The 16195-nt window shown below is 38.7% G+C and overlaps 1 protein-coding gene across 4 annotated transcripts in view; it reads right to left on the reverse strand.

The window, feature by feature from the left end:
* Positions 1-15576: 15576 nt before the first annotated feature.
* LOC104116774 (ultraviolet-B receptor UVR8) overlaps positions 15577-16195 on the reverse strand; it is a 53370-nt gene continuing 52751 nt past the window's right edge. For all 4 annotated transcript variants that reach the window (XM_070192091.1, XM_009627712.4, XM_009627714.4 and 1 more), the window contains exon 12: positions 15577-16081. In XM_070192091.1, the coding sequence (XP_070048192.1) occupies positions 15995-16081 (87 nt within the window). In that variant the 3' untranslated portion in view covers positions 15577-15994. The remainder of the gene's footprint in view (positions 16082-16195) is intronic.

Below are 16195 nucleotides of genomic sequence, written 5' to 3' on the forward strand. Positions count from 1 at the left end.
TTGGTACCAGCATAGTTAGGTCTAGGCATATAGATAACCTTTACCATGAACTTTGAGGTTATGTGTGCTTTGAAAATTAAATAGCCTGTTTTGTGACACCTACTCTAAGTTTCTTGAATCGTTGTATCGTCTTAGTGCTTTATGTTTGATATTTTATTGGCTTTGTGGATACTTGCTTTGACTTGAGAATTTGAATGGAACGTCCAGAGTGGATCATGTGCATTGTATGAAGTGAGGTTTAGTATTGATTTTTGTGGCATCTCGTATTAGTCTAGAACTTGTCTCATATGTGGGTCTAAGAGAAATGAGCGAGTCTTGTTGAGTCTATGAGATGATTTTGGCATTTCTTTGATTAGCCTATTTAGCCTTTTGCCCTCCATTGTTGATGTTATTCATAGTCAACCATTTTGAGCCTGTAAGCCTTTTCCGTGGCACCCATGTTACAAGCCAATATCCTTTTGTTCTTAATAAACTCTTTAATGAACCTTTACCTCCGAAAGCACTTAAATCGCGAAAATGAGCGCTAGAAAGAGTAAGATTAAAATTGGTAGCTTTTGGTGAAACCACTGAAAGGAAGAAAGATACATTTGTGTAAGAAAAGAACTACTAGCGGGAATGCAAAGATAGGGAGCTCTATTAATTTTTTAAAAATAAATACATCTCTCTTACAACTTGATCCATGCTAGTAAGTTGCCAAGATATGAAGTGCTTAAAGAGAAAGAGCCTAATTATATGTGATGGTCTCTTGGCAAGGCAATAGAGTTGGGTATGATGAATGTGCGCTCGAAAGTGAATGGTATTGTATAAACTAGTGCTTAGGAGGGTTAGTCATTATTATCTCAGATATATCATGTTTGTCCCTTAACCTACGTTACAGCCCTTGAAGTCCTATTTTATCCTACATTTAACAGGCTTAGATCAATCGAGTCCTACACTACGAGCAAGCCTATAGTACGACTTTTGGATGACACATGAATTTCTTTGTGAGAGCAAGTGAATTTTCTTCATATGTGTGAGTCCTTGAATAAAATATGAACCCTTATTTCTAATGCGTGCGCTATCTACTATACTCTATATATTGTTCCTGAGAATACTTTGTGGCATTAAGTCATTTCTTAAGGTTAGGAGATTAAGATCAAAGTATTTAAATATTTTGAATTGTTTAACTGTGTTGGCATGATAAATTTGGAGAAGTGTGTAGAAAATATATGGCTTAATTGTTGTTATCAATCATAGTCATGGGTGTAGTGTGTTTAATTGATATGTGATCTTCCAAGTTGTGTAATTTTGTGATATGTTTTGAGTTAGTTTAGCCCGAGGACGAGCAAAAACTTAAGCGTGGGGTATTGATGTTTGATAAAATAACGTTATTTGCCTCACATTTTAGTGTTGTGTTAGTAAATATTTGAAGTGCATTTTGAAGTTTTGAGCTTATTGCGTTGTTTATATGTGTGGAAGCAATTGAAAGTCGAGTGAAGTGAAAGTGCACAACTCTGGAGCAAAATGATGAACATGGGACAAACTGATGTGCAAGTCAACTATGACTAGGAGTTGGGCGATTAAAAGATGGACTAAAGTAAAAAGTTTGGTTGGAGGAAGACTCCAAAATTAGCAAGTTAACGTGGTGACAGTTGGAGTTTAATGAAGAGAAGAATGCACATGAAAAGTTGATTTAGGTAGCAATAATTGAAGATTTGAAGGAAAACAAAGTTAGGCAGCAGATGCACTTTGAGAGCGACGTAGTGGGCAACACACTTGGAGGCAGTGCCATACTGAGCACCTCGTTCCCGGTGGCGCACCTGATACAAAGAGGGCTAAAGTGAAAGGATGATCTCCTAAGGAACTTTGAGAAGAAGAGTTTCTGAACAGAAATCAGTTGTAATCGGGATTCAAGAATCAGAGAAGAAGTAGAAAGATAGAGAGAAAAAAAGAGAGTTATTTTCATTCGAATTCAACCGCTTCCAATAGACAAATGATTTTTTTCCTTTTAAACTCAATTTCCCCAAATCAGTTACTAACTATTTCCCAAACCGTCTAACAAATTGCTAATAGCGATTAACTAACTTGCACAAAACGACACCGAGTATCTATTCTCTCTTTACTAACAATTCACTTATTAAAACGACATCATGTGGACTTCTACTTCTTTACAACTTGATCCCTCAAGTTCTTATTAACTATTTTTGGACATAGCAAATACCCTTTCCTCAAAGAACATCCTTGTCCTCAAGGATCAAAGTTGGGATACTGCTGCTTTAGTTGATAAAAATCAACCTACGAATTTTCCTCTTCTATTGTATTGGCCCATTTAACCAGCACCTGGACCACTGGTTTCCCATGTCGAAGAATTAACCTTCTCTCTCGAATAGCTTCAGGAACCAGAAGAACTACTCCATGGTCAATTACTTGAGAAGGAATAGTAGGAAAGACTATAATTGAGTTTATTCGTTTCTTCAGTTATGGTACATGAAATGTAGAATGAATCTTAGTACCAGCTGATAAATCCAGCTTGTATGCAACAGAACAAATCCTCTGGAGAACCTGGAAAGGTCCAAAGTACTTTGCAAACAACTTTTGATAAGTATAAGACTTGAGAGAAAGTTCTTGTATGGGTGAAGTCGCACGTACACCCAATCACCAACTGCGAGAATTCTCTCAGACCTTTTCTTGTTAGCTTGCACCCGCATCCTCTACTGAACTTGATTCAAATGGAATTTCAATGCCCTTATAAAGGCTTCTCTGGACTGCAAACTTCTATCTACAACATCTAATTGAGAATCAAAAGGCATATAAGGAACCAATGGAGGGGGCTGCTGCCCATACAGAATCTCATAAGGTGAAGCCTTTGCTGAGGAGTGATAGGTGGTATTATACCACTACACTGCAAGGGATAACCACTTACACGATTCCCTAGGTATTTCAGCCACTATGTACCTAAGATAACATTCCAAACACCTGTTGAAAACCTTAGTTTGGTCATCACTTTGTGGATGATAAGATGGGGACATGTAGAGATGCACAGGCTATAGCTTGAAGAATTCTTGCCAGAATTTACTCAAGAAGATGGCATCTCTATCAGAAACTACAGACTGAGGCATACCATAAAGTTTTGAAAATACCATCAAGAAAAACTTGAGCCGCGTCTAGAGCAGTGTAAAGATGTTTTAAGATAAGGAAGAGAGCATATTTGCTCAACCTGCCAACTACTACAAAGATCACAGTCTTCCCATGTGAAGGAGGAAGACCTTCAATGACGTCCATAGAAATGTGTTGCCATACATTGTCAGGAATAGGCAATGGCTGGAGTATCCTGGAGAGGCTACATTCTCAACTTTGCATATCTGACAAGTGTCACAGGATTGAACATGAGAGTAGACATCTTGTTTCATCCCCTTCCAGTAGAAAATTGCTTCAGAGTGACCCCCTAGTTAACTGTTGTGATGCAATTCTAGTAGCTCCTTCCTCAGTGCAGGGTCATTACCCACTACCACCTTGCCTTTTAGTCAGTACTTCACCCTTCAATTGATATGGTGGCCTTACCTCTAAGTCTTGTCTTAAACATGTAAGGATTTCCGGTAAGTGTGCATCTCCTTTCCATGAAGCCCTAATCCTAGGTCACACTTGAGAGGTAATACTAGACAAACTACAACATTGAATTGGTTCCTTCTTAGCTTGACTTCTTCAAGAAAAAGCATCAACTACCAAGTTGTCTTTCCTCTGTGTATACTGAAATTGTAATCATATCCCAACAATTTAACTAACCATTTTTGCTGGCTAGGGGTGGTGATTTGTTGCTCCAACAAGTACTTTGGGTTGTGATGATCAGTTCTAATAGTAAAATGTCTTCCAATTAGATAGTGCCTCCATTTCTGAACTGCTGAAATGATAGCCAACAAATCCCTCTCATATACAGATAAGGCATGATATCTAAGAGATACTCCTTTGCTGAAAAATGCAATTGGTCAACCTTGTTGTATCATAACAGCTCCTATACCCCTATCAGATGCATCAGACTCAATAACAAAATCCTGAGTAAAATCTGGTAGTGCAAGGACAGGATTTGAGGTCATTGCCTTCTTCAATAGTTCAAAGGTTGCCTTAGCTGTATCGGTCTAGTGGAATGATTCCTTCTTCGGCATGTCTATTAAGGGTCTTGCAATGATTCCATAGACCTTCACAAACCTTCTATAATAACCAGTAAGCCCTAAAAATCCCCTTAAAGCTTTTAAATATTTAGGTAAATGCCATTTTACAACAATTGATACCGTTTGAGGATCTATTGATACCCCTTTGTGAGATATCAAATGACCTAAGTAGTCCACCTGGTGGATCCCAAAGCTGCATTTACTCCTTTTAACAAATAACTGATGGGCCCTCAAAATAGACAACATTGAAGTAAGATGTTGCTAGTGGCTTTCCAAATCAGTGTTGTAAATCAGGATGTCATCAAAGAAAACTAAAATATACCTTCTTAACTGCTCAGCAAAAATCTGATTCATAAGGCTCTGGAAGGTCGAGGGTGCATTTGTGTGCCCAAATGGCATCACATGGAACTCATAATGTCCTTGATGAGTTCTAAATGCTATCTTGGCCATATCTCCATCAGCCATACTAATTTGGTGGTAACCTGATTTTAGGTCCAATTCAAAGACAAATTTAGCCCCATAAAATTCATCCAAAAGTTCCTCAATCACTGGTATAGGAAACTTATCCTTCATAGTGGTTCTATTAAGTTCCATGTAATCAATACTCATTATCCAGGTGCCATATTTATTCTTCACCATTACAATTGGTGAAGAATAGGGACTGGTATTATGCCTTATAACTCCAGATTTAAGCAAATCTTACCATTTCCTCTTTCTGTGTTGCAGGATATCTATAAGGCCTCACAGTAACAGGTGAGCTTCATTCTTTCACCACTACTCTGTGATCATGAGTTCTGTGAGGAGGTAAGCGCTTAGGCTCCTCAAAAAGATCTGCAAACTGATGAAGGACTTCCTCCAGTCGTACCATCTCCTAATTGACTGCCACTTCCTTGGACATTTGTTGTAGGGTTCCTTCTAAAACATCAGCCTCAAGGATTATTCTCAGTAAGGTCACAGACATCATGGAAAAAGAAGGTGGCTGGGACAATAATTTGTTCAATTAATCTTGATCCACAATTCTCATTGCAAGAGGTTGCATGCCCCGGAGTGACACTTTCTTTGTAATGACCCGACCGGTCGTTTAAAGTTTTATCATTTTATTCGATGGTTTGAAATATTGAGTAGCTTCATTTTATGCATTATGACTTGAATGTATAGTTGGTTTTGACTTTTAAGAGGTTTGGAGCTGATTTGGAAGGGTAATTCTCAATTCGGAAGCTTTAAGTTGGAGGAGTTAACCAAGGTTTGGCATTTGGATAAATGACCTCGGAATCGGGATTTGATAGTTTCAATAGTTTTATATGGTGATTTTGGACTTGTACGTATGTTCAGATTTAAATTTGGATGTTCCTAGAAGGTTTTGGCTCTATTTATTGAAAGTTAGCAATCTGAAGAATTTGAGAGTTTACAAGTTTGACAGGGAGTTGACTTTGAGGCTATTCGGTTGGATTATTGTTCAGAAAACTAAAATAGGTTTGTTTTATCATTTGGGACTTGTGTGTAAATTTTGGGTTCATTCCAGATTGGTTAGACTTGAATCGGACGCTTGGTTCGAAGTTGGAAGTTTATGCACTTAAGAGATTTATCTTGATTGAAGATTCTTAGTTTTGATGATAATCGTAGTGTTTTGAGCCTTTAGATAAGTTTGGATAATGTATTTGTACTTGTTGGTATGATCAGACGAGGACCCAAGTGGCTCGGGTGAGTTTCGGGATAGTTTCAGACCATTTTGGGTTGTGCTGCATTGTTGATTTCTGGTGTTATTCTGATGAGCTTCAAGATCGCGAAGGGTGTTTTGGGATCCATGGTGATTTTTTCTTCACATTCGCGATGAAGAGGTCGTGTTCACGGAGCTTTATGGTCAGGCGGGGTTTTGGCCATCGTGTTTGCATAGGCAACGTCCCGTTCACGAAGGCCTGGGCAGTGTGGACCTTCACGTTCGCGTAGGAGGCATAGCGTTCTAGAAGCATAGCTGGGCTGGAGGTAGATTAGCCTTCGCGATCGCGAGGGTACTGCCGCGATCACATAGGGTACTGCTAGAGAGTGCATTTAAGTTTCCAATTTCGAGACTTTGCCCATTATTTTATATTTTAAGCCATATACTTCGAGAATAGGAGATTTTGAAGAACAATTTCACCACTACATTGGAGGTAAGCAATATTCACTTAGATTTGGCTTTATATCTTGAATACCTATGAATTTCTACACCTAAAACGTGGAATTTTGAAAGGAAATTCAGGGTTTTTGCCTATACTTTAAGAGAGTGTATTTTGGAGATTTGAGTACTAATATGGACTCGATTTTGGATACTAATTACATATTTGGACTCGGTATGTTATGAGTAATCGGATTTTGGTATTGGTATTGAATTCGAGAGGAGCGGTCATTATGGGTTCTTGGATTATGTGTTTTTGGCTTGAAGCCAAGTGGGAGAGTCTACCATCGGTGATTGAGTTACCTAATTATGTGTTGTTATAGATTTTGGACTATGGGACGCTTAGAGATTAGATATGATCTTAGGAGGATGACTTTGAGGATGATTTGAGCAATGAATTTCTAGGAGTGTGTTGTATTTCATCTTAGTAATATATGAAGATTGTGGAGGGACTCAGGTTTGATATTCTTCTGTAGAGGTAGTGAGCAAGGGAAGGATTCACTCAGTTATTTCATTTTGGTGTATTCACGTGCTAACATAGCACTAATACAGAGTGGGTGACTCCCGTGAAAGTTTTAATGGATGCAAGATACAATACGTGGTATCTAAGGATTTTTGGGTTTGTGTATGACTGGAGATTTGAGATTTACATTGGATTGCGGAAGGGACTTGGAACATTTCTATATCATTATCAGTTCTGTGAAGCAGTGTTTGAGAGATGAAAGAGAAAACTTCAAATTTATAGAGGGCCTCTTCAGAGCAGGTATTTCAATTTGAGGTACTATTGGACGTACAATGGGGGAAACACAGTGGCTTACGAGTCTTGGGACAACGAGATTTCACATCGGGATCACCTGGGATGAGTATTGATTGAGGTCCATAATAAAATTGGGAAGAGTAGCATTGCCTTAAAGGTGGGTCATGAGTAATTTGAAGGAGTTGGGTTTGTTTAGCGGTGGTTTGGTTCAGCATGGTAATGGAAATGATCGGTTTCTTTGGTATTAAAGGGCTTTACAAGTGTCTTTGTGGTAATACTGTCGGGTTTAATAGTCTGTGTGACTTGGGTGATTTAGAGGTATTCGGTTCGGCTGGCCTCGTTATGTGCTTACGGATTTCGAAGAGTTTGTGATGATTTCAACCACGACTTGCAATTGTTGTCCTCTACAAGCATGGGAATTTGGTTGCATGGTGATTTTCTCCTAAACTGAGCTTAGTGAAAGGTTTCTAGTTGATGGAGTGTATATCCTGTCTGTGAATCAGAGTTGATAATGGGATTATCGTATATTTGCATATTAGCATGATTGATGCAGTGAGCGGTGTGGAATTGGGATTGCATGAACAAGGTTGTAGTTTGGTTTTGAAAGGAGTATTATGAGTTCTAGACAACATGGGAAACATCTAATGTTGAGAGAATGCTAGTATTGTCTTCAGTATCGCTTGGGAAGGGTGTGTTTTGTGGACGGTGCATTGTGTATTGATTGCGGATGCTTGACTAGTATTGTAGAGATCGCATGGTTGGTAGCCGGTGAAGTTTAGGTTTTGCTGCTTGTGCGGAAGGGTTATGGGAGTATCTCCTATGGGATGGTTGTGTCTACATGGTGTGTTAGTCACTTGAATGGAAGAGTTAGGGATCGGGTATGGAGATTTTGGTACTCTCTCGGTTTGGAGATTTTATTTCAGAGAGGTAGGCTATTCCTCTGGTTGCGGACTATGGAAGTGTATTCAGGATTTGACAGTTGATCGTATGTGTCATAGATGGGGTCACTATGGACTTTTAGAAGGCTATTGACCTATTTTTGGAATGACCCAAATTGGTTTGGAGGCTCATTGGTAGGCCTAGTAAGGGTGTGTATTCTACATTGGATTGAATTCGCGTATTCAGTGTACCATTTTCTATGGGTGTGTCATCGGGCAGAATGAATGCTATTCACGCCTTAGATATGTTTCATGTGTTACTTCTTTGTGTCATGATGGGTTGCGAGACTACTTGGTTATTCACACACATGTTGTGGTTCTATTTAGGTCTTGTGACAATATTTGAGAGAGATGGCTCATGAGATGTTGATCTGCTTATTACACCTTAGTCGTACTTGGCCTTTTCTGTAGCGCATTATGCTATCTGTCTCCCCACGGTTGTGTTTATGCACTATACGTGCTTGTTGCAGCTACACATGTGTTTAGTGGGTATGAGCATGTTGGCTCGGTGGGTACTCTCATATAGAGTGATATATGTGGGTCGGGTTGCACGTCGCACGGTATTATGTGTGGACCGGGTTGCACGTTGCAACAAGATTATGTTGGATATGATTCCTCGTGTTCATTTTGTGTGTGTTTTTCTCCCTTGTGGGATGGATTCATAGCATTACGCTCTTGATATTGTATTTATTGAACTTGTTGGATAGTTCCGTCTTGGTTATTTTTCCATTACTGGTCATATTCGAACGGTTGATTGCTGACGCATGGATTGCATTGTATGAGGTTCTTGATTGTATTTGATATGGCTGTTGGTATAGCAGCTTGTACTGGGTGAGACGAGGCTATTGGATCTGGAATCAGTGCAATTGATATTGTATAATGTTTATTTGGAGGAAGAATGTCACTAATCAGCTCCGAATTTGGTAATGGTTCTTGTTGAGTGAGAGAACTCCATGACTTGTTGATTTGACGGGTGGTTATAAGTTTTTACATATTTCTTTCATCATTTGCAGTATTGCAAACGTTGGAGCAAGGTTTTATGTGTCATGAGGTATATTACCGGTATCGTATTTGGTAATGAGAAGCTATTGTGGTTAGAAGATTTTGCTATGGGCATATGAGTCATGTGGTACATCGTGTGGTTACATCTTGGGAGTATAATTATGCTTTGATACAGCTTGTTGAGATTGATACAGTGTATACAGTTAAGAATCGAATTTTTGAGGGATCTCCGGAAGTTAGAATTTGGTCCTATGGATCCTTAAGCTAAGGCTGATGGAAAATCTTTTAGTCTGGATTGTGTAAATGGCCTTATGTGGTTTGAGGTGACGTGAGACACCCACGGGTATGGGTATGATGAGTCATACGGTGATTTGGCAGCTTTGAAACGACTCTTGGCACGTTCGAGGACAAACGTATGTTTAAGTGAGGGAGAATGTAACGACTCGACTGATCATTTTGAACTTTGGCACTTCGCTCGAAGGTTTGAGACTTTGAGTAGCTTCATATTATGCATTACTACTTGCGTGTATAGTTGAGTTTGACTTTCGAGAGGTTCAGAGCTGATTTGGAAGGGTAATTCTCAATTCGGAAGCTTTATGTTGGACGAGTTGACCAAAGTTTAACTTTTGAATAAACGACCTCGGAATTAGAATTTTATGGTTTCAATAGGTTTGTATGGTGATTTTGGACTTGGAAGTATATTAGGATTCGAATTTGGATGTTCCTATAAGGTTTTGGCTCTATTTATCAAAAGTTGGCAATTTAAAGAATTGGAGAGTTCACAAATTTGACCGGAGTTGACTTTGAGGCTATCTGGGCTGGATTGTTGTTTCAAGAATTAGAATAGGTCCATTTTTTCATTTGGGACTTGTGTGCAAAGTTTGGATTCATTCTGGATTGGTTAGACTTAAATTAGAGACGTTGGAAGTTTATGTACTTAAGAGATTGATCTTGATTGATGATTCTTTGTTTTGACGTTAATCGTGGTGTTTTGAGCCTTTAGAAAAGTTTGGATAATGTATTTGGATTTATAGGTATGATTGGACGGGGTCCAGAGGGGCTTGGGTGAGTTTCGGGATAGTTTCAGACCATTTCGGGTTGTGTTACATTGCTGATTTCTAGTGCTGTTCTAATGAGCTTCGCGATCGCGCCAGGAGCATCGCGATTATGAAGGGTGTTTTGCGATCCCTGGTAATTGTTCTTCGCATTTGCGATGAAGAGGTCCCGTTCGCGGAGCTTTGTGGTCAGGTGGGGTTTTGGACATCGCATTCGCGTGGGCAGCGTCACGATCGTGAAGGCCTAGGCAGTGTGGACCTTCACGTTCATGTAGGAGGCATCGCGTTTGCGAAGCATAGCTGGGATGGAGGCAGATTGACATTAGTAATCGCGAGGGTGCTATCGCAATCGCGTAGGGTACTGCTGGATAGTGCATTTAAGTTTCCAATTTCGGGACTTTGTTCAGTGTTTCATATTTTGAGCCCTAGACTTCGAGAAGAGGAGATTTAGAAGAGAAATTTCACTACTTCATTGGAGGTAAGCAATTTGCACTTGAAATTGGCTTTATATCTTGATTACCCATATTTTGGGGGTTTTTTGTCTACACTTTAAGAGAGTGTATTTTGGAGATTTGAGTACCGATTTGGACTCAATTTTGGAAACTAATTAAATATTTGGACTCGACAGGTTATGTGTCATAGAATTTTGGTGTTGGTTTCAGATTTCGGGCACGTGGGCTGGTGTTGACTTTTGCTGACTTTTGGGAATTTCTTCAATGATCGAAGATTTATGGATTGGGATCGCTTTTTATGGCATTGTTGACTTTCTTAGATGATGTTTTGCTTGGATTTTCGTGATTGGAAAGCTAGATCAAGGTTTTGACGCGATTCGGGGTTGAAAACTAGCCTAGATGAGGTAAGTATCTTGCCTAAGCTTGGTTTGAGGGTAATTTCCCCATCTACTATGATATTTGTTATGTGTTGGGGGTGACATATATGTGAGATGACTTGTGTATATGCGTGCATCGTGGTTATTCATGATCTGAGTAGTTCTTAGGCCATTATATGCCTTATTTTGCTATCATGCTTATTTGATATCTGTTTTCTCCACTTGTATAATTACGTGGGCTATTATTCATGTTAGGAATCATGTCTAGGCTATTTGCTTATTTGTTGAGGCATGATAGGGCTACTTTTGCTATGCAAAAATATTTATCTTAGACGTAATCATACCTTTCGGTCATGATATTACATCTGCATGTTATATCATCATCTTCGTATACTTCTTACATGTTGTTAGCATCCTTACGTGTGTGATATGATTTTGAGTGGATTTGTGGCACGTTGGCATAATCCAAGGGGTAAATTGATTTTGACACTGTGAGATATTAGCATATTGAGATCTGAGCGAATTAATGACTGAGTTGGGGCCATAGAGCTGTATTGATACTGATATTGATATTGATGTGACGCATGTGACAGCCCCCTATTAGGATGAGTTGTATTGATATTGAGTTAACGCTTGCGCCAGGCCATTTGGGTTGCGTTGTGATGATCGTTGACTTTGATCTGATCAACTCTTAGGCTAAAATTCGCCCTTCGGAGTTAGGTGATAACCCATAGTCTCTAGGACTCTTGAGTGTAGGAACACGTTACGTGCTGGGTGAGGGACTTATGTTAGGCACCCGTATAGTGCTGAGAGTGTGCATATGTTCGTGTGTGAGGATCCATGGGCATCTTGACGGGCAACCTGAGAGTGCTGAGACTATGATTGAGGAGCACTGTGTGCCAGTCACTTTTAACGTGATGAGATTCCGTATATCCGATATTTAAACTGTGATTCTTGGTTGATTTGGCATGTATGACTAGCATGCTGGCATATAGTTATTTTATTCCTCATGTTAATTCGTATTTGATGTCTCCAATTGATGTTTAGAGCTTGATATTATAGTTGTATCTTGTTAATTACCTGTCTAAGTGAATTCTATGGAAATTGATGCCTTGACTATTATATCTAAAAAGCATGTGTAGTTTTCCTCATGTTGTGTTAAGCTAAGCTTGTTTTAATTTTAGCTGCTTTTCTTTATATGCTATTATTCTGCCGTTATTGCTATTGTTGGTTGTGGATAATGAGCATCGGACCTTTCCAAGCTCGTCACTACTTTCAGCTGGAGGTTAAGCTTGCTACATATTGAGTACATGTGATCGGTTGTACTATTTCTACACTCTGTACTTTGTGTGCACATGCAAGTGTTGTTGATAGCAGTGGTTGCTAGTTAGCTGTATGCGGATTAGACTAGAGATTTCGAGGTAGCACATCTGTTTCGTTCGGGGTCCTCCCTTTTATCTTATGTTCTTACTGTTCAGTCTTCCATACAGTATTGTATATTGTTCTGACTTTGTATTTAGTATTCCACAGAGCTCATATACTTTGAAACATCAGATTTTGGAGTGAATTCATTTTACTGACATTTTTAACTTCTATTATTTATACCCTTCCGGTTTTGAGACTATTTCTTATTATTATTGAGGTCTACTTCCGCATATTTGTTGTTGGCTTGCCAAACAAGCGATGTTGGGCGCTATCACGCCTCCGGTGGGAGTTGGGTCATAACATTCTTCCCCTGAATCATGAATTCCATCTTCAGCTATCTAAAGTTCCACTTGATATCCCCCAATGTAATCAACCATTGAATTCCCATAACTACACTACACGCTCCCAATGGTAATATCAACATGTTAGTAGCAAAGTCGACACCTTGCATCCTCTAAGAAAACCCTTCATGCATGTACGTACTGTACACCATATTCATGTCTGATACTGTAAGCAAATGGAGGTATTTCCTGCAGGAAACACTGCAATCTTTTTGATGTATTCAGATTCAAGAAATTATGAGTACTTCCTATATCAATCAAGAAGTGCACACCTTTCCACCCACCAATCTAGTCACCTTCATTGTCCTATAATCCATCGACCTAGTTATAGCATGCACAGACACTTGAGGAATCATTGCAGACCCATTTTTCTCATCATGCTCCCCATTTTGAAGCCATTTCATCATACTCCATCCTTGTGGACTGTCCTCTTTTTTCCCTCCTTCCCACCAATCATCACTCAACTCCATATAGAAAAGTTGTCTCTTCCTAATACATTGATGACTAGGAGAGTACTTCTCATCACAATAAAAACATAGCCCCTTAACCCTCTTTTCCTCTATTGCAGCAGGGCTCAACATTTTAGGACCCTTTGATAGAATTTTATATCCTGAACTTGAAGGAAAAATTGTGGGGGGCTTAGATGGGGCTAATCTGGTTGTTGGTAGTAAAAAAAAAAGGATCTGAAAAATTATTTAGGTAAGGATAAGGTTTGTTCTTGGATCTTGGCTAGGCTTATGGCTTTTTGTAAAGTTCTCGGCTAAAACATTTTCACATGGAGACCAATCTCAAATTTTAAACCCCTTATAAAGCAACTAACGATGTACTCCTCACTTAATTCTACCCTAGCTAACAACTCGTCAAATACAACATAATTTTGTACACAAGAAGTTTGTTTAAGATCTTTCAAATCACCCATTGGATCATCATAATGCAGTACCAAATCTACCAAAGAGCTTTAACATACTCACCCATGTTGGTCATTCTCGAGTAATCTTGCTTTTCATGTACCTTTGATGCAATCGTTTCCTTCCAGATGCAATGATGCTAGTTTGACCTTCGAATTTTCTGATGTATTTTCCATATCAAAATATTGCTTGCTTTTGGAAACCTAGTCTCTCAACTCGCTCCCATCAAATTTTGGGGACTCAATTTGACACTTGCGAGTAACCAAAGTGTCTGAAGCTTCCATATGCCTCTCTTCAAGATTCGGACTTCCTCTAGGATTTTGAGGACGATTTTCACTCGTTGTAGGTCTATATTCACTCATCCAAGAACCTAAAAAAGTCTTGAGTTCCTCCATGGACTGAGCTTGTCGGACCTCCATAGATTTTTTGAATTCCTCAAAGGATTCCTTAATACTATCAACTTCTTTACGAAGCTCTGCGTAACGTGATTCTCTCATGGTTATGTTCCTCTGAGGAGCAGTGGCTCTGATACCAAATGATACAACTTGATTCGAAGTAAGCTAAAGTGAAACGATGATCTCCTAAGGAACTTTGAGAAGAAGAGTTCCTGAACAGAAATTGGTTGCAATTGGGATTCAAGATTGAGAGAAGAAGTAGAAAGCTAGAGAGAAAAAAAAGAGTCATTCGAATTCAACTGCTTCCAATAGACAAATGAATTTTTCCTTTTAAACCCAATTTCCTCAAATCAATTACTAACTATTTCCCAAACCGTCTAACAACTTGCTAACAACAATTAACTAACTCACTTGCACAAAACGACACTGAGTCTCTATTCTCTCTTCACTAATAATTCACTTATTAAAGCGATACTGTGTGGACTTCTACTTCTTTACAATATGATCCCTCAAGTTCTTATTAACTATTTTTGGACATAACAACACCTGAGAAGGTTGCGTTTCCAGTCGCGGCGCAACCACTACATCACTTGGATCAGCTACGATTCCCAGTGCGGCGCGACCAGTATATTCTTGAAGCCAACTCTTTCATACTTTGGTTGGACTTGGTTAAAATCATCTAAGATTTTTCTTACACCACCTTTAAATAACTCTTAAACTCGTTTTAGGGGGATCTCGACCCTTGTGAAGGAGAAACGCTGCTAGAGCAATTTAGAAGTCGAAAATCATAGAGTTTTTCTTCCTTTCTCTTCTCATCCATAGTTTTATGCTTTCAAACATTCATACGATCGTTAGCATGAGTGGCTCGTTCGTTATGGATGCTAAATGTATGTTGACGTTTGAAGTTTGAATTGACTACTTTGATTACGGTATTGATTTTGTTTATTTAATCTTATGCTTAATTATTTTACTTTGTAGCTAACATTGAAATACTATCTACGAATCTAGAGTTGAACTCGAAAGTGAATTCTAACTTGCACATAAGGTTAAAAAAAACAAGTTCTTGAACCTGGACATTAAGGAACGAATTCACAATTAGAATAGACATATACTTAATCATCTTACTTGGTTATTATGCATGAATAATAAACACGTTCTTGTTATATGCTAAGATTAACTTGAATATGCAAGTCAGGACTCGAAAGATTCTTGCGAGTAATATTAACTTTATCAATCAAGAAACCAAACAAATCAATTAGACAATTTAAACAACTCAACAAGATTGTTAGCTAACCTATAACCTTGAAAAGTTTTCTCCTATTAATTTTTATGCTATGTTGCCTACGTGTTTCGTTATATCTCTAGTATATTTAATTGCTTTATAATTTTTGCAATAGCTTAGTTAATAACCACAACTTAAGGAATCACTTAAATAGATAATTCATACTAGTTTAATTTAATTGATTGTTAATTATAAGTTCTCATTGGAACAATACTTTACTTTATCACTATTATTACTTATTAACCGCGTATACTTGAGGGTGTGTTTGATCCCAACAAAGTTTTGAGATATCATAGAGAGTTCCTCTTCGGTTGATCAATCTATTATGCTCGGATCAAACACTATTGGTGATCAAAACCTCATTTCATGTGTCTTCGTGCAAGAACATATAGCACTTTCAAATTTACTTGTTCTAAAACCAGCAATTACACCCGAAGACCTGTAGAAATTGTAGTTCTCCCTCTAACTTAGGGTAAATTGAACTGAAATCAACTCTCTTGTGACAATGTAGGAATAATGAACAATGGGAAGCTAAGATAAGACAAGATCATCACATGCTATGACACCCGCTCCCCCCTCCCACCTCCCCCCTCCCCCCAAAAGAAAATAAAAAAGCCAACAAAAATCATAAAAAGAAATGCAGATCTGCATAGCCCGTTGCCTAGCGACTTAAATAGAGGTATACTATTATTTGAAAAGCAGATATCAGTGCAGAAAGTCCACCAGCAAACGTCAAACTGTTACATGCATACACTAAAAATCTCATAGCCGTATCCTTTTCACATCATTTTCAGGCACATTTACGTCGTTTCCGTTCCCTTTTACTGAAGTCACTGTTTGCTTGGGCACCTGCAGGTAGAACATAATATCTCGGATCATTTCATGTCACCTTTAAAGTTTTCGAAGAGAAGGATATCTGACATCTGATAGTTAACTTTGAGTTATCCGCTGATAAGACGGGAA

The sequence above is a fragment of the Nicotiana tomentosiformis genome, chromosome 12, assembly GCF_000390325.3.
Source record: "Nicotiana tomentosiformis chromosome 12, ASM39032v3, whole genome shotgun sequence".
NCBI classification, from domain to species: Eukaryota; Viridiplantae; Streptophyta; class Magnoliopsida; order Solanales; family Solanaceae; genus Nicotiana; species Nicotiana tomentosiformis.